The sequence below is a fragment of the Solea solea genome, chromosome 14, assembly GCF_958295425.1.
Source record: "Solea solea chromosome 14, fSolSol10.1, whole genome shotgun sequence".
Lineage (NCBI taxonomy): Eukaryota > Metazoa > Chordata > Actinopteri > Pleuronectiformes > Soleidae > Solea > Solea solea.
Genome location: NC_081147.1, coordinates 3497356 through 3515700, shown reverse-complemented (window position 1 = coordinate 3515700; position 18345 = coordinate 3497356). Strand labels below are relative to the sequence as shown.

The following is an 18345-nucleotide window of genomic DNA, read 5'->3' as shown; positions in this document are numbered from 1 at the left end:
CCCTTAAGATATTTGTTCTAATGAGAAAAAGCAGCAAGTTGCCAGTGAAGTCAACTGTTAATTTCCTCCAAAGTCCTTCTTGGCCTCTGGTGGACACGGAGCAGTGTAGTCTGTTTTTTGTTGTTTAGTTTGAACTCACGGCAGGAAATCAAAAGCAGCGCCAGAGCTCTCCTAACCTCCGCGCACCGCCGCGATGCTGCTCGGCCTTTCACAAACACAGTCAATCACTTGCCTCAGATGGCCACAGCCCACAGAGAACCTGCAGTGCCATCTGGGAGCCTTGCCAGAAGGAATGTCCATCCACAGGGGTGACTGTGTGTGTGAATGGTTGTGTCTGAGGCCATGCTGCCTACTGAGACAATCAAATCCACAGTGACAGCAAGCGGGCAAAACAAAGAGCCATTCTTCAGCTACTTCTGAGCTGTCAAAGAGTCAAAGAGACAAGGGCTGCAGACAAAGAAAACTTCACGGGACGTAGAGCGCGGAGAGAAAGTAAGCTCCGGGATAAGCTGATTTAGTTTGCAGCATACCTGAGCCACTAAATTAAAAGTAATTCGGCCACACACGTCGGTCCTTCTTAGATGTTTACACCAGCTATTTTGTTTCCTGCTTTAAGCCCTCGACGTATGACAAAATCGCTTTTTAAGACGAGAGAAGGATGGTGGCTTGTGGGGGGATGCACTCACCATCTGTTACGTTGTTCCCGCGCCTGTGGCAGCCATCGTTCTCGCTACAACTGAAGTGACGTTTAGTGAAGATATCTGGACCGACGCGACAGTGCCGGGCTGCGAGCCAGAGATTTACAGAGTGGACAGAGATCCTGAAATCCACGGCAACATCACCACACACTCACAGACCCACTCACAGACCAGGAGTGTCCAAACTTTCTTTGACCCTTCTGTGACCATGCATACTTCTCATTAGCGTAACTCCTAGAGCGTTAGAAAATTAAAAAACTACAGAGTGGCGATCGCCTTTCGCCCCATGTCATGTGAGATTGGCACAGCACCCTGCCTCATGTGGAGGATAAAGCGGTAGAAGATGAGTGGATGGATGCCAAAAAGCAGAGAAATAGAGCTTTAATTGTGCCCATATACTTGTCATTATGGTAGCCCCTCAGGGAACAACCGTCACAATCACAGACGAGACGTTCAGTGACGTCAGCTTCTCAGCAACGTGATTTCTTAACGGTTGAATAACTGTCAGATATGGAAAGTGAATGTTATCTTGGAAAAAGGAAGCAGAAGAACTCACTCATTACCCATTTATTGACAATTCTACAGCCATAAAATCAAAACAAACTCACCCATTATCCGGATGGTTAAAACAGTGTTATGGGAAGGCCAGATTTGATAATGTGAGGATTCTCCTTCAGACCTTTTTATTTCTTTTAACAGTAAAAGTTACATACAAATGCAGTTTTATAACCAATTTATTTTCCTTGTCACAATTATAGTTAGTTGGCGAGTTTGTTTATTGTCCCCTTGGGGATCTTTCACTCCAAAAAACTTAACAGAAACACAGTAAAGAGCTGAGGAATGCTTTTATTTCCTTTGAAGGAACTGACTTTGTTGTTGACTTTTTGTTAATTTTATTTATTCTTTTACAATCCCAGCTTCCTCTCCTGTTGTGGGAATGAAACGTGTGTCTCAGATCCAATGTCTGATGATGGAAGAACACGTTTATCTCTGGAAATTACAAAAAAAACCGGTATATTTTTGGAGCAAGATCAACATGTCCTTAAGGTTTTTCTGGATATCTGTTATGTGGTGATCAAAAGGGATTTTTGTATCAATTGTGAATCATCATGGTCTACTATCTCTACTGTTTCATTCCTGATTATCACTCTTAAATGGCAATGTAACCAAATCTAAGCCACGCAGGAGAGAACAAATGAAAAAAACTCTTAGATTTCATAATAACAATAATAATAGGAGGAGGGGAATGCATGAATCTGTCTGTCACAGCAGGGTTTGTGAAGCTGGGACTCAAAGCACAACTCCTTACCAGCTGAGCTAAGGGGGATGACAAGTGACCAGGGGACGATTTTCTGTCCGAGTCCGTCCCTGTCCATAAATAATACAATATAAAACTGAAGCGGTGGACTTTGGACACGCCGTCTTTTAGACAAATCACTGCAAAGAGTGATACCGACAAAGCTTTCCGCCATTACCAGGCGAAAACCAGAGCTTCTATTCATTACATCAACCCCCGTCCTCTTCATTTAGCACCGAGTCCATTTAGAGGACGCCTGCTCAGCGTCTTTTGGAAGAGGCAGGAAAGCTTATAGTGCCACAGGACCAAACAACAACAGCAGCAGCAGCAGCTGACTCAGGCACGAGCTCATCCAAACGGGATGGAGATAACCACCGTCCCCCGTCTCCCTGCTCGCACTTACTTGTGTGATTCTTACATTATGCAGAACTGTTCTGCAATCATCTCGTTCAGAGTAATCACACTGATGAGAACAACAGGAGTGGCGGGCACTGAGTGCAAACACTTGAGCTGTATTTCCTCCCCTTAAATGCACCATATGGCTCGTGTTTCCCCTCTCAGTCTGTCTCCACATCGCTCTCGTTTTTATGCGATTGGACTTTAAATCCGTCTGCGGTAACCAGCCCGGATGCCCCGCACAGACGCTGCGCCCTCAAACGCACAGTTAAAATGAGTTTAAATGAGATTTTAATGTCATTTGATGGAGGGAATTGATGTTTGCCGCCCAATCGAATAAGATTTTCTTGTCATGTTGGGGGCAATTTACATAAGCCATGTATCTAAATTTAAGGCTACTTGATGTGTTTTCATTTGAAGACATCATTGTTTCAGCTTCATATCAGCAGTAATATGATCCCCTAGGATCATATGTCTTATATTAGGGGTTGCAACTTGTTTGGTTCATAAAATATCAAACCTGGAAATGATGATGTTCTCAAATGTCTAGAATTATTCCGTTTTAATGTTTTCTTTGTTTCATGGAGCAAAGAAACCAGAAAATATTGATATTTAAGAAGCTGAAAAATCTGTAGTTTTAACTATAAAGAAACATTCAAACCAATTAAGCAATTGTTAAATTAGTTAGTAACACATGTGTAAATGATACAATTGTTAAATTAGTTAGTAACACCTGTGTAAATGATACAGGCACTAGCTTCATACTTAATGTTGTCTAATTCAAAATAGTTACTAATTTTTTACCTTTTTCATTTCATGGACAACCAAAAAGACTAAAATATATCCAAATTTAATGCTCAAAAGGGATTATCAGAATAAAGTAAGAACAGACACCGTCCATAAACTGTTAACGTGTCATTAATCGTTTGGTGTGAAGAGGAAAATCTGCCACCAGGTGAGGAGAGTGCTCGGTACTAAATCCATTAGCACAGACGTTGAATTACCTGCTAATTTGATTAAAAAACTGGATTCAGACTGATATAAGTATTGGTACATTATCATATCAGACACAAGAGACGGCTCGTCTTGAGAATACTTTTAGCTCAGACTTTGCTAATTTTGCACAATTTTTACCCCTCAAGCCTGTTTTTAAACTTCTTGTGTGGAGGTTTGTGCTAACTCCAGCATATTATTGTGTATATTGCTGACTGATTGACCCATTTCTTCAAAAGAAATCACATTTCAAACAGTTTTACTGGCACTGGTCAGGGGATATCAACATGTCCCACCTCAGTTGGTGTTGGTGACGTTTACTGCGAGCGTCCCAAAGCGGAGCAACTCAAGACCAAAAAACCAGATCATGCTTGAATGATGCCGTAAGCATTTCAGAAGTGCTTGTTCCTGCCGTTCTTTAAACACGCTGGACAATGCAAGAATTTGATCTCCGGCTTAATGGATGTGCACAATCAATCCTGGAGCTGGCCCAGGACCCCAGGCAGACGAACGCCTCCAGCCGTCTGACAGACAATGTTCCAGAGACTGACCCAGTCAGCAGGGATGTGATGTGAGAGAGCACGTGGGAGACCAACGTTGGAGGATTTACACAAGCAAACAATAAAAGTATTTCTTCTGGCTGCTAATAAATGGCCCTTTATGATCTCCCCCAAAATGTCAAACTTAAATTGATATCTGGTGATCTCTGAGATTAAGTCTTGTGATGTTTTTATTGCTTTTAATCGCTGTCATGGGACTGGTCACACACAGTGATCGCAGTGTTTTTTTTTAAATGAGGGTGAGGACTGCACACAGAATCATTGTCCATCTGAAATCTAACTAGTCCTCCACCCTCGCAAACTTCTGTCATATCGCAATGATAAAGATATTTCATTGAATTTCAAAATAAAAGTGTGCCGACATGGAACAACATTTACTTCACGATAACACATTTGTATTTGCGATGAGAAATGATTCTATTAGTAAACAGATAGGGCTGCAAGTTTGAGACCCGTGCTTTAACCAGTCACAACAAACTGTATGTTTTTAGATGGAAATTTAGCATCTTTTGACAATTTTAACTCCAAATGCTGTGAATCTTGCTCCTATTCACTTTCTGTCGGATCAACTCACCCCCCCTCCCCCAACACTTGGTCATGTCTTGGAACAAGGGTCACCAGTCAAGCGGATAGGACTCCGCTCCTGGACATGGTACTGTGACATGTTAGTCCGATTTTAGTCGCGAGTTTTCACTTAAACTGGAGTAACACCACCCACTTACGTCACACAGCTACAGCACTGATACCAACCCTGTCCAGCTAGGCCATGCTCGCCGGGAGTTATACTGAGCCCTTAACCTACCCTCCATCAGTCACCTTTTGCGTAATTGACACAAATCTTTGTAATATGGTTTGGAGATAAATGAAGACATTTGTATATGCTGTCAATTTTGAGGTTTTGGGAAACAATAATTCAACAACTAATCAATTTCATTGGGAAAGTAATCAATAGATTTTCACCTCAATTTAGTTTACTTTAGGTTATTGTTTGCAAATAAAAAATAATGAGGTAAAGGGTAATACATTATAACAGAAAAATAAAAACAAAAACGTGAAAAAGTGAGTCTGCAGTATCCTGTATAAAAGAAACAACATGTAGCACACATACATGCGACTATGCTTATATTATAATAAATCTATACAACAGGGGAAAAAAAGAAAAAGGAAAAATCTGTGTGGTATTTTCACAATGAGTGAAACAGACATGGACAAGAATAGCATTTAAAACTGCATACTAAGGCCTTTTTAAAAAAAAAACATATATTGTCAAACGGAAAAAGTCATTCCAATACTTTTCTACAATATTCTGGTTATTTAAACAACCATCGATCCATCAACATTGTGCTTGTCGTTGACGATTTGCAAAAGCGTAAAAACACACCATTTTTCCCGTTTGGCACAAACGCCTCAAATAGCTATTTCCAAATCCCCAAAGCTTCTCCCGACACAGATGAGGTGTGTGTGCATTCCTGGAGAGCGATCTACTGCTGTCAAAGGAATTTTGAAATTTCATCCTCTTCAACACCCTCCCTCCTCCTCCGCTTCTCCTGCCAAGGATCGCCTCCAAAAATCTGCTCCTCCCCCCCCCTGCATACGTGAACACACACCCGTCTGTCCGTGCACGAGTGAACACATAAATACACACTCCTCGTCCTCGTCGCCGGGTTTTCAACGCGCATAAACACACAGAATAAACCTCACGGGGCGTCCCGAAGCCAACAGAGACAGGATTTGTAAATACATGCATTCATACATAAACAGCTTTACCAGCTCTGCTGCTGAGGCGGCGAGTAATCATCAGAAAACAACACTGAGATCTGATTACAGCCACTGGAAATCAGCTCACAATTAGTACAAGAGTTTTGCTTATTTTACACACGAGTGATTTTTTATATTTGTTTCATATTGGCTGACCCAGTTGGAAAACAGCGATGGCCACATATTATTTACTTCCAACAATCACAATTATGGACTACTTTTGTCAAAGTGTGATGGATTGTGTGGAGTGGGTCTAACTTTTGGCTGCCAGCATTGTCTTACATCCATACTTTCTTCTGTGAAGCAGATTAGCTGCATTTTTCTGATTGTTGCTTATTTGAGCAACAATCTGTCCGTTTGCTTTAACAATGTTAACGTGAGGTGTTTTAACCAGGAGAAACTATATTTGGCTGGTTCTGAGATAGGACTTCGGCCAATGCAATAAAAGACAGCACTAGCTGTCAATCACAAGATTCCTTGTCCCACCAAATGTCCTGCTTTACCGTCTACTCCACACCTTTGCTGGCATTCAAGGGGTTTTCAAGGACTTTCCATGAACAATTTGTCTCAAATTCAAGGACTAGAATGTGCTGACACAGCTTAAAGATGGGACTTGTAAGAGCGTCCATGACGTCCACTTTTATTGATTTACAGCACGCTCTGCATCTGGACAAGTGATTGTCCTTGGGATCTTGGACAAATCAGTATTTGCTCTCTCTTTGCTTAACTTTACTCGCTCGTTGTTCTGCACGGAATCTCACGTCAACTGCACAGAGAGCGACAGTGGACAGAGTCCACAACACCTCCAGTGATTACGACTCCACGTAACATATGGACATCAATCTGTGTAAATTTCCCACAAACTAACTGTTTTATGCAACCAGTGGATTTGCCTCCTGATGGAACATTCAAGAGAATACAGGATACAGACACTTCAACACTGGCTTCACTGCGCGATGACCACACACAAACAATATGAACGCTTCACTACTAATTATACAAATGTAGAAGTAAATCAATATAATGATTTTCTTGCAGCTGCTGCTGCCAATCTTTTGGAAATCAGTGCAGCCAATGATCGATATGATGCCAAAATTCTGAGTTACATAACAACAAATGATTTGCATTTTGTGCCTGCACTTGAAAGCACATGAAAAACATGAAACAGGTCATCAAAAACTACATTTTGTCATTAACTCAGGGCACTTTTATTCACATTTATCAAGTTTCAATGGACAAAAATGTGTAATCTGGCAGCAAATTGGTCTTTTTTTTGATATTTTATATTGTATTATTAAATCCAAGTACTTCTATTTGAATGAATACAAACTTTCCTGCACTCCTTTTTGCGTTGAGTCGCTATAAAACTTCTACAATTCACGAGTTAGTTTACTGAGTGGGACTGCAACAATATGAATGAATTATATGTGCCCACACAAGCATGTAGGCGCATCCACATACACACACACACAGACAAAAACGCTCACATTAACACACACACACACCGTCCGCCAGTGGTGATGTGTGGAGACAGAGGCTGACCTCAGATTGCTGAGTCATCGTTGCAGCCACACCAGTGCTGCCGCCGCTCCTCCTCATCTGCTCGACTGGAGTTGATGCGTCACACACACACGCACGCACACACACACACAGACTCTTTTTTACTCTGTTTGTAAAATGTGGCCCTAATCTGCAGCAGGTTTTCCACGGCCGTGCACCACATGAAAAACAGAAGGGGGGGGGGGGGGGGGGGGCCTTAAAAACTGTACGTGCAGCAGTCAAAACCTTACAACCTTTTACAAAAGCTGCTCCTCCATAAACCAATTAAAATAATCAAATTGAAATGTGCTCCAACTTAATTAAGATAAAGAAAAAGCAACGGGCACATTAACATAATTACGGCTTTTCCACTAATATCCTGTTATTAGAGGGTTTCTATCGCTGGGATCAACATCGGATCACACGCCGTGACGTCACCGTCATATTTACATACACTATATTCCTATATTGCAAGAGCCAATAACTGGAATTCACTGACAACAATCATGTTATGTTCCCGGAGGGTACAAGACGAGCACTAATCCCACTTCTGCTTTGATTGTGATCAACAGCTGTTTGGAACGGACGCAGGTTCACTTCGACAAAAGCGGCGTTTGATGCCGCTGCCAGAAAATCAGCCGTCAAGCAGGAAAATGCCAGTATCAAATATCAGCTTTTTCGGTGAGAGTTCACAATTTTAAAAATCAGTCATTCATCATCTCTGAAGTCCATGACCTTTACAGAGCAACAAGAAACTGGTCCAGCTGCTGCTGCTGCTCGCCGGTGAAACAGCAGATCCATGCAGAGTCACACCTACACTAAAAGGTTTGCTTTTGTTTTGAATCCATCACTTTTGTTTTAATAGGGAGGGAAATCAAGCATGTTCAACGTCAGGCAGCAAAAACTGGTGCTTCAACGCTCACAGATCCATCCAAGATCCAGTCACAACACAGCCAGTGGCCTGTGATAAGACTAATGAGACGCAGGAATGTGCTTTGACTGGAAAAATAAAAAGTCCTTCATGATGATGCTACTGAATCCAAGTATCAAAGCAGTCGAGATAGCAGGCGATGGCAATGGGTTTGACCCTGACGGCAGTCAAAAGTCAGCGTGCCACGTCTATTGTTTGAGCATCAGCCTCACACTGACACAGACGCGGAGCAGAGGGAAAAGTTATAGACTTGAAAGATGAAACTGGCTTTTATCTGGATAACTGTGGCTCGTGACCTTTGCTGGCAGGCGGAATCTCCTGCTAATGCAGGACATTACTCTCAGTAGTATGAAAAACAAATGTGGTCGAGTAAAGCTCAGTCAGGACATTTACATGAGGTTAGAAAGTAAAATAAATTGCTGCGTTAGTCTGACTAAAACTGGACTTTTAAAGTACACGTGAATATGTAAGGGGCCTTAGAAAGAACAAGTTCAGGAAAATCCACTTTGTTTTTAAAGGTATTGGCTTATAATTTCTGGAGCCATGAAATGCTAGTTTTGGAAAACGGGTCACAGAGTGGAAAACATCTCATCATGCTACCTTTTTGTTTTTCATGGATACAGTACTTTTGGAAAACGATGATAGTTAATGGAAAAACCCAGATTACAGACATTCTGGTTCTGTGCACGGGGCATAGCATAGCGCCAAAACATTTCGACTGTTAAGGACTTTGAAGATGGCGTCACAGCAAGACAACTGCGGGTAAAGTACTGGCTTCGTAAACAGTCTTCTATAGAATCTGTCTGTACACTCGCAACCTTATGGACACTTTTGGTTCGTCTGTAGGAACACGACCACAGAAGTGAGATGTTTTGAGCCTCAAAGTGGTTTTAAAAAATAGCTTAAATGTGTCTTGATGCAATGCTAACGCCCCGTGCACTGCCGTTGTAGCTCTGTCAGTTGAAATTGCCGAACATCCGATCGACGCGATTGTGACACCAACACAAAATATGAACTCGCTTTTATCTGAAAATAGACCTAGAACGTCTCAAACTCTGGATTTTTCCTTTAACTCCCACTGCTCTCTCACTCTTCCATTCTCTGTTGCCACATTCAGCCTCAAAGTCTTCTTATTCTTGTGTTTGAAGAGTTTGGCCTATCACTCACTATGATAACTTGCATTTTATTTCCACAGCACTAGCTACAGCACCACATACAGTCCTGGCATATGTACTACAGCATTTAACCCTTCTGTTGCCGGCCAACAGGATTTGGCATGCTTACTTTTCATGTCCATAACATTGAGCATTTATGGACAATTCTACAGCCATAAAATCAAAATAGCTTGAATATCATGACGGTCATACGAGGGTTACAGTCGTTGTGGTGGAGGGGTTCGTGTGGATGAAGACATTTCTTGAAACAAAGCAGCGTTAACGGAAAACAAAAAAAGAAAACAGATCATATAGGGTAGGTTCCATTTTCCATTTCCGTGTCTTAATGCGACTGAAACCTGTACGACATCCAACTTCTCAAGAGTCAGATTAACATTTCCAGACAATGTGGTCGGGAAGTCAATTTACATGCATACGTTCAACTGGACTCAAACTTTCCAAAAGAGCTCTGTGCATGTTCCCCCAGGCTTTGACCAGGACTGAACAGAACAACAAGAAGAAAAGGAAAAAGACGATGACGACAGCAAGAAAATTGGCGAAATTTAGTCCCAGACTTCTGGCAGAAAGACCTGGACCTGGAATGGCACTCGACATGGTACCAATTCGCTGCCAGTGTAAGTTGTCTTCGGTCTGTGATGTAATAGGTCAAGCAGAAACTATCTGGGGACACATATCACCACCTAGACTGCTATGATGTGTTTGAGTTAACTGTGCAAGAAAACGTACTAAATGATAAATGAGTTTAGGAAGCAACATTTATATGATGATGTATCCAAATTTGGGATGGGCAATGTCAAGATTTAATCAATACTGATGCCAATATCAATAAATCAACCTTCTTTATTATCCGACATCTCTAATTTTAGATTTTCTAAGAAACATTCAGATTTTCCTCATGTGTTACGAGTGCTAAAATACAAGGCACTGTTGCCATTTTGTTGCTGTATTAAGTAATTCACACCTTCTAATCCCAGATTCCAAATGTTTACTGTTGATTACATCATCTACTTTTACTTTTTATGCTTCATTACTCGTTTAGATGGATATACAGAGGGATAAAACACAGGACTGTGGTCATACACGACAAAACAAAACAATAAAATGTGTGCACCGAGTGAGTGCAAGTGGATTTATACTCAGAAAATCCCAAAAAACTGGACTTTATGATGTAACAGATGCACAGATTGGACGTAAAAACCCGTGTCTGACCTGGTTCGGCTGCATTAACACACGACTGGTGATTCCCCATCAACAAACAGAGCTGTTTGTTTTTGACTAGGGTTAAAGAATTTGACAGGGGCCTCCTCAGGCATTCAGTCACCAGCTAACCTTTTTTCCAATTACAGCAGGAAGCAGCAGGTTTGGAAAAAGAAAATCTATGTTAAACAAGACTTCAGAGTAAATGAAAACTTGTTTAAGTATTACTGAGCACAGTGCACAGAGCTCAACCTGTTGCATCAACATCAAATATTCACCACCCCGTGAATCCCTGATGGAAATCCACATTGCTTGAATAATAATGAAGCTTTAAAAAAAATGGCACCACACTCTCTCTTACTTTTATTTTCTTTGCTGCCAGATGCAGCAGACAATCTCGGGGCTTCCTGAGAGCAGATAGCATCTAGAAACAGCGAGGGAGCCATTAAGATTATTTGTGTACAACAGAGCCTGGGATGCAGCGTTTACACATGAGATGGCGATAAGGGTGTTTTTGCACAAGTGCTTTTGTGCCTGGCAAACAAAAACAGAGTGTGGTGGTGATGATGGTGAGCACGGCAGCTTTGTTGTCTGCAAATTAAGCAACCGTGGGGGAATCGAGCGCTCAAATAATTATTTGCTTCTTAAGTAGGGATGGCACGATACCTATCTTTTTATACGTCTAAAACCGATAACACAACCTCGATTGTCTGACGATTATGATCCAACACGGTCACTGTGACACAATATCTAAAAGATTTTACATTTTCATCCTTCCAATATCTGATCTGGTCAGTGATTCTTACCAGTATGAGACCAATACTGATAACCAGTATTGTTTCAGCTCATCCCCAAGCATGATATCACCCATTCGCACCCAATACCAGAACCAATAACACAACCTCTACCAATATGGATATCAGTCCAATATGGTCATTTTAGACCATTAAAAATATTAAGAACTAAGACGAAATAAGCAACATGACTCATCTTACAACATGACTTATACACATTTTTGCAGTCTGTGCACACACAGTGAAGCGTGCCATAGTGATGTATATTCCATATTTTTATCCTTCTGATATGCAATCATGTTATTTTTTACCGGTAATGCACCAATACCGATATCAAGTATTGTTTCAGCTCATCACTAAGTATGATATCACACTTTTGTGTCCAATATCAGTACCGATAACACAACCTCGAGTATCTGCCAATACCATCAGTCCAATCTGGTCAATTTAGACCTTTTTAATTACTAAGCTGTTAACGAGTCATTTCAAGCGAATTCAAAGACACAATTCTCCAAATGTGTCAACAAATGTTCTTCTCCCACAAAGAAGATAATAAGTGGCTCCCAAACATGACTCAGCCAAAATGATGTTGCTGTTATTTATTTACAGTTGTTTGCAAGCAATAGAAGACCTAGACACAATATCACTTATTTCATCGGTTACCAATACTGATAACAGAACCTCAGGTTTCTACCAATACTGATCTCAGTGCAATACAGTCGATTTAGAGATATAAATCTGTTAACAACACACATTTACGGTCATCATTCCAACAATGACTCTGCTCTATTTAAAAAGAAATAGCTCACAACATGACTCAGCTAAAATGCCGTTGCTGTTAGTCTGTACATAGTTACACATGCAACATGTTTAGGATTTCGATTGTATTGTATTTGACATGTTTATCCAATACAGTGGATTTTAACCAGTATCAGATCAATGCCAATATTGAGTATCGTCTCAGCTCATCTGTCGAAACCAATATCAGTGCGATGTGATCATTTTAGACCTTTTACTATCAACTATGAAACTAAAAACAACACACTTGTGGCCGCCAACATGACTCAGCCAAAACGCTGCTGCTGACTTTTATTTACAACGTCCAAAGCATTCGATGTGTAAGATTTCTGGATTGTAACGGGTTTAACATTGATTTTGACCAGTATTGGACCAATACTGATATCATATCGGCTCACCCCTGCTCAAAAAGCAGGGTCCAAGCAGACATAGCAGAGCTGAAGTGAGAGGTCCGACCTTGCTGAGCCCGCTCTCTGTTTATGTCCCTGTGATAACCTGCCTTTTATCTGAGCCGGGTCAAACTGAAGTCAGAGTCGTTGGTACGACCCGCATGATTATGAGCAGATGACAAGAGCGGCGTTCACTTCCTTGGGAACAAGTGTGTTTAGAAAAAAAAAAGAGAAGAAGCGTGGGTTGAGCTGTTGACTCTGGTGAGCGTTTAAAAAATGATTTACCTTCCTGAACGTTTGACCTACTTCACTTCCCTCCACCCTGTGTGCGATGCCGAGATGGTGCAATAAGCGTCACCAGATGGCCAGACAAGAAACGTGAGTGTGTGTGTGTGTGTGTGTGCAGTGCTGCATTCCATCCCTGCCTGGCCTATACAGTGAAGACAAGCCACACAATGTAAACCACATACACACAGGCTCACGTGTTGCTCCTTTTAAAGCCTGTCTCAACAATAACAGTCCATCTTGATCGAGTTACAAGCCCAGGCAAAGCACTGGAAGTACACAAGCCCTGCTGCACTTCCCAATTTCAACATCATCTCTGTGCAGCAGCCGGCCCCCACTCAGGTCAGCCGGTAAGTCACGGCTCCTTACTCGGGGGGGGGGCACCTGAGCTCGGCTGCGACTCAAAAATATCTGACCTTTCATGAATCAGAAGCCGAGCCGAGGACAGTCCCACCCAGCATGGCCACACACCGGGGGGGAAAACCAACAAAACCATGACATCAAATAAGTGTGGAGGCTGCTGAGGCGGAGCTATGTGCTGAGTGTGAGCAGCAGTAAAAAAAAATGAGAGAGGGAGGAGGGGGGTGCATGAGGGTCAGGAGGTGGAGAAGGGGGGAGGGGCCGGCTTTGCTATTTTACATTTGCAGCCAAACCAAAAAATGAGGGATTTCCAACAATACCTGGCAGGGGCTACCATAGCTGAGTCAGGACATCCTTACAATCCATATATAATTCTTTACAACAAGCATACATCATTGTTTTGTGTATCTTTTCTTTTTAAAATATTTTATTTTAACCAAACATGTGTCTAAAATGATGCAAAGCTAAGGTTACATCCATTCTCCTACATTATCACATGAAAAACCTAATTCATCTGCATCAAAACGAAAGGTTATTAGCTCCATATCAGATGGCCACTCGTGTCCACACGAACGCCTTAAAAGCATTTATAATACAATCATATGTATGAGCATTAGCAGGACGCCGAGTGTCGCCTCTGCAGCTGTTGGTTCGGTTTCAGAACTTATTAGTAATGAAAAGCAGATTGTGGCCAATAAGAATCAGGAAATGCATGCAGGTAACCGAGTCATTGTTTTCTTGAGCTGAACAAGTAGTCATTTTCAAATTGACATCACAATTTGAATAAAAGCCCATTTCAAAGGCTGCAATTGAATTGTTGTAAAATGCAACAAATAACAGAAATCAAAGAACAGGTTCTTGCATCACAGCAGTTCATGTTTAGATGACATTATCTCATGTGTTTAGGCTCCATCTTGTAAATGTACAGTAAATGTTGGACAACTTGAGAACTGTGAGAATTAAAAAAAAAAAAGCGTTTAATAATTCATGGCTACTGAATCGTAACGTCTTAGACGTTTTTGATCCAGACTAAAGAGCACCTGAGGGACATTATTTACCACAACAAAAGCAGCAATCCATGCAATCCTTGTTTTGACACAATCTGATATTTTATGCCCTCGTCCAGACGATGACACAGCTCTTTAAACTTCTTCTTTTTCAGGACTCTAAAATGCCAGGTTGTTGTGAATCCAGAGCAGAAATGATGACTCTTCAGGCAAAAACTTAAGTAATACGGACTCAGACACAACCTGCACATGCTCGCACTTTGTCGCCTGATAACTTGTTACCGTCTAATCATTTTCCTGTCGATCAGCTAACTGCCTGCAATTACTTCCAAGGACGACGTCTTCCTCTGTGTGAAAGTTTCCTAATCAGTGGAATTATCCGGCTGTCGTGAGGTGGAAGAGGACAGGTGTGTTTGTTTGTGTGTGTGTGTGTGTGTGTGTGTGTGTGTGTCCTCACCTCTTGAACGCCTCCGTCGGGTTCCTCTCACACTCCCCGGGCTGCAGCGTGCTCTGCACAGCCGGCTCGCGCACCTTCTCCTCATAGCCCGGCACCAGGCCGCTGCGGCAGATCTGAGCCACCAGGCCGCGGATGAACCCGCTGACGCACAGCGTGTCCGAGTCGTCCGCGCGGCAGAAGTGGAACGCCAGGCTCTGCTGGTTGAGGCCGCGGTGGGTTCCCTGTGCCGACGTGGGCCACAGCAGCTCCGTGCACAGAGCCGTTTTCCCGCTCCCCGGCCCTCCCACCAGCAACACCCCCCAGGAGGTACCTGACTTTGTGGATCCTGCTGTGAGGCTACCGGGAGTGGACGCACCCCCGCTGGGTGCCAGCATCTGCTGCTGCTTGCATGGAGTGCTGGTCACACCGCTCAGGTTGTTGGTTTTCTCCTGGAGACAGTGCTGGATCTTGTGAAAGACCCACTCCCGGCAGTAAAAGCGCTTCCCCTGCAGCAAACTGGTTTGGGCCATTTTGATCTTGAGCTGCTGTTCCACCTATTCCTCCACTTCATAGGGGTCCCTTCCTTTCGCCCCCCGCCCCCCCTCACATTTTTAACTCGACAACAAGGGGCCACTGCAAACTCGGAAATCCATTTTGCCGCATGAATATATATATAATTATATATATATATACCTCTCAGAAAACTGGGTGCACTTTACAGTCCTTGGTGTTGGTGTTAAGCAGCCAGAATGAATGAGAGGGAAAGTAGAAGCAGAGCTGCTGCAGATGGAAGTGAAGTGAAGGCAGCAGAATATCTAGGTCAAAAAAAGTTTGAAAAAAAAAATAAATAGGAGGAAATCAGAACTGGGTCTCAAACCATAGGTTTTCCACCAACTTTTTCCACAGCTTTCCCACTGGTTGAACTGAGTGCTCCTTGTTATTATGAGCGTGCTGCTTTAGCATGGCGCGGGGCATGGCAGGGCACACGGCGCTCCAGTGCATCCACCGGCAAACTCTGGCCGCCACCACCACTTGACACAATTAGCCATGGGAGTTGCCGGTATATTTCCGCTGGCGCATTTCAGATGCTACCGGGGGCGACCCGAGCGCGTTTCCATTGCATTAGCACGAGAGTGGCAGCCGGTGCCGAGTACTTTTCTCCAATAACACGCCGACACTGGAAAGTCTTCCCCCTGGAAAACACACACACAGACACGAGGGGTTAAGAGCAAAAGTTTGGGGATTCATATTCACAACTGAAGCAGAATCTAACAATATATGATGCAGCAGGTTGATGTTATTGTTTCAGATGCAGCAGTGAAGGGTTAACTTTTTTTCCCCTGCTTCTACAAAAAAGGTGGGCGAGTTGATTTTCAGCACTTTTATCCTCCACAAACCAACATCACAGCCTCCCTGCCTGCTTCCCTGCCTCGCTGCCTGCCCTGCAACTAAATTCTTGGCAGGGGTTCGTCCAGTTTCTCTAGTCTACCCCCCCCCCACCTCCAACTTCCTATGTGGCTTTAAATCCCAAACAGTCCACATCCGTCCTGAACTCCGAGGGAAACGAGAGGGACCCTCTTTTCCTGCTCTCAAACGGGGTGGGGGGGGGGGTTGTTTGCTTACATGTGTGGAAGTTAAAGGTAACCCCACCTAAAAAAAGCTACAAAAAGTGGGAGGTCCGCGCAGGATTGCATGTTTTTAGACAGCGGTGGTAAATGCAGGGATTAGGATGAAGAGGATTCTACGAATGTGGTATTTGTCCACTTTTTGTGCACCACTGCATGCAAATCTATCACAAAATATCTCAATATAACAACATCTTTGTACGATGTTTATGCGTTGCACAAACACACTTTGAGGTTTGACACGTGCAATGACTCTGGATTGTGTTAAAATATGTGTCCGAACAAGAGTTTGAGAATATTAATCACTGGTTTCTTCAACTCTAACTAATACGAAACAGAATATGTGATGATCTGACATTTATTACTATTATTATTGCTAATAAGGGCTGATTAGATAACCCCTTTTTTGGCCACATTGTACAGCCCTGCTGCTTCTCCATACTGGAGCAAATGCAAATATGCCACAGCCTCTCCAGCCAAAAACACACACTCACTCATGTACACACACACACACACACACACACACATACAGTCTTGCTTGTTACTTTGTAAGGCTGCCAAATAACAAAAATTGCACACCTCGGTCCTCTACTTGCAACACAGGCGGTTTCCTCATTGATACTAATAATAAAACGCACGCAAATACAAATACAAAGCAGGTTTTAGTTGCGTTTGGAGGCGACAAAAAACGCATCGACCCCATCAGCGCACAGCGACACCACTTCACCCCAGTTGACTGTGAAGGCAGCACAAGTCTTTTGTATGAGCAGGCAAAAACCTCACCCATTCCAGACGGGATACAATGTACACTACACGTACGTGGGGGCTTTAAAAACACACAGCAGAGCGGCTACAACACTTGTGTTGGGTTTGTGGGTTTTTTTAAAGGGAGGACAAAACACAGAAGCCGCACAAAAGAGGCGTTAGACGTAGCCGTGTTGCTACAATGTACCCGAACTGTCCGTTGAAACTTCAATAAAGCCGACTGTTGCACTGTTTCCACTCGCTACAGTTTCAAACGTCTCACCTCTTTGCTGGTTGGTTTTCTTGGAGAGGTGTCGGTTGGTTGGTTGGTTGGTGGTTGCTGTGTCCGTAGTCAGCTCCCTCTCCGCGGGCATTAAACGCCGCACATGTACCGCGGTGCGGCCGTTTTCCTCCTGGTGCAATTCAAAGCCCGAATTCAGTGCATTTGTGCCGCGTTCACGTCTCTATTTGAGTCGGTCTTCTTTCTGTGTGTGTGGGGTTTTTTTTCATTCGGCGTCGGCGGCTCCTCCTGCTGCCCGAAACAGCTCCTCAGTGAGGAGACTGACTCTTCCCTCCGCCTCCACTACACTCTGCATTTCTCGCCACTGCATGCAGAGCACACACACACACACACACACTCTAGTGGGCGCAGCAAGGTCTTCTGGGATTTGGAGTTTTAGCACCTGGTCGCCATTAATTAAAAAAAAAGAAATAGAACAAAATGAGGCAAAAAAAAAATGTTAAAGCTGTAGTGCGTAGGTTTTGAATGTAAACATATGTCCATTATATTCAAATTATGTCAAATGAGTTCACGCAATGGTGATTTAAAGCCAAAAATTCGATTTATTTATGTAGTTAGAACTCCGTATTTCTGATTTACATGCGGAGTTCCAACCAAAAACTTATGGCACTTTTCCATTATACAGTTCTAGCTCTACTCTGCTCTGCTTGACTCAGTTCGTTTTCCATTACTTCGAAGCATCTCCTCAGCGCAGGCGGGGTAGTCATAGTACGGCTGCCACCAGGGGGCAAATACAGGTCTGTTTTAATGCAATTATATATATATATATATATTCTCACTTGATTTATATTGTCAGTAAACATTTTCCTGCGGAGTTTATGGTCTCAATCGCTAGTTTCAGCTTCCCGTAAAAAGCAGTTGCAGAGGATGCATTTCCTGTTGCTAAAACACAAACAAACCAAACACCAGAGTGTGAGATTTATGTTTGTGAAGTAGACGCTTACTCAGCAAACAAAGACGAATGATATCCTTCCGTCCGTTTCTTACAATCTGCCGTCTCACCATGAGGTAGTCCCACTGTAGGAATGAGATGCAACTATTTTTCCATCTTTAAAAACACAA

The 18345-nt window shown here is 42.8% G+C and overlaps 1 protein-coding gene across 1 annotated transcript in view; it reads right to left on the bottom strand.

Moving 5' to 3' along the window:
* The window catches only part of LOC131472400 (ankyrin repeat domain-containing protein 50-like), a 44550-nt gene extending 26980 nt beyond the window's left edge, over window positions 1-17570 (bottom strand). Inside the window, exons 1-2 of the mRNA XM_058649529.1 lie at window positions 17266-17570; window positions 14635-15806 (exon numbers count right to left, since the gene is read on the bottom strand). Of these exons, the coding sequence (XP_058505512.1) occupies window positions 14635-15143 (509 nt within the window). The 5' untranslated portion in view covers window positions 15144-15806; window positions 17266-17570. The remainder of the gene's footprint in view (window positions 1-14634; window positions 15807-17265) is intronic.
* Window positions 17571-18345: the final 775 nt, after the last annotated feature.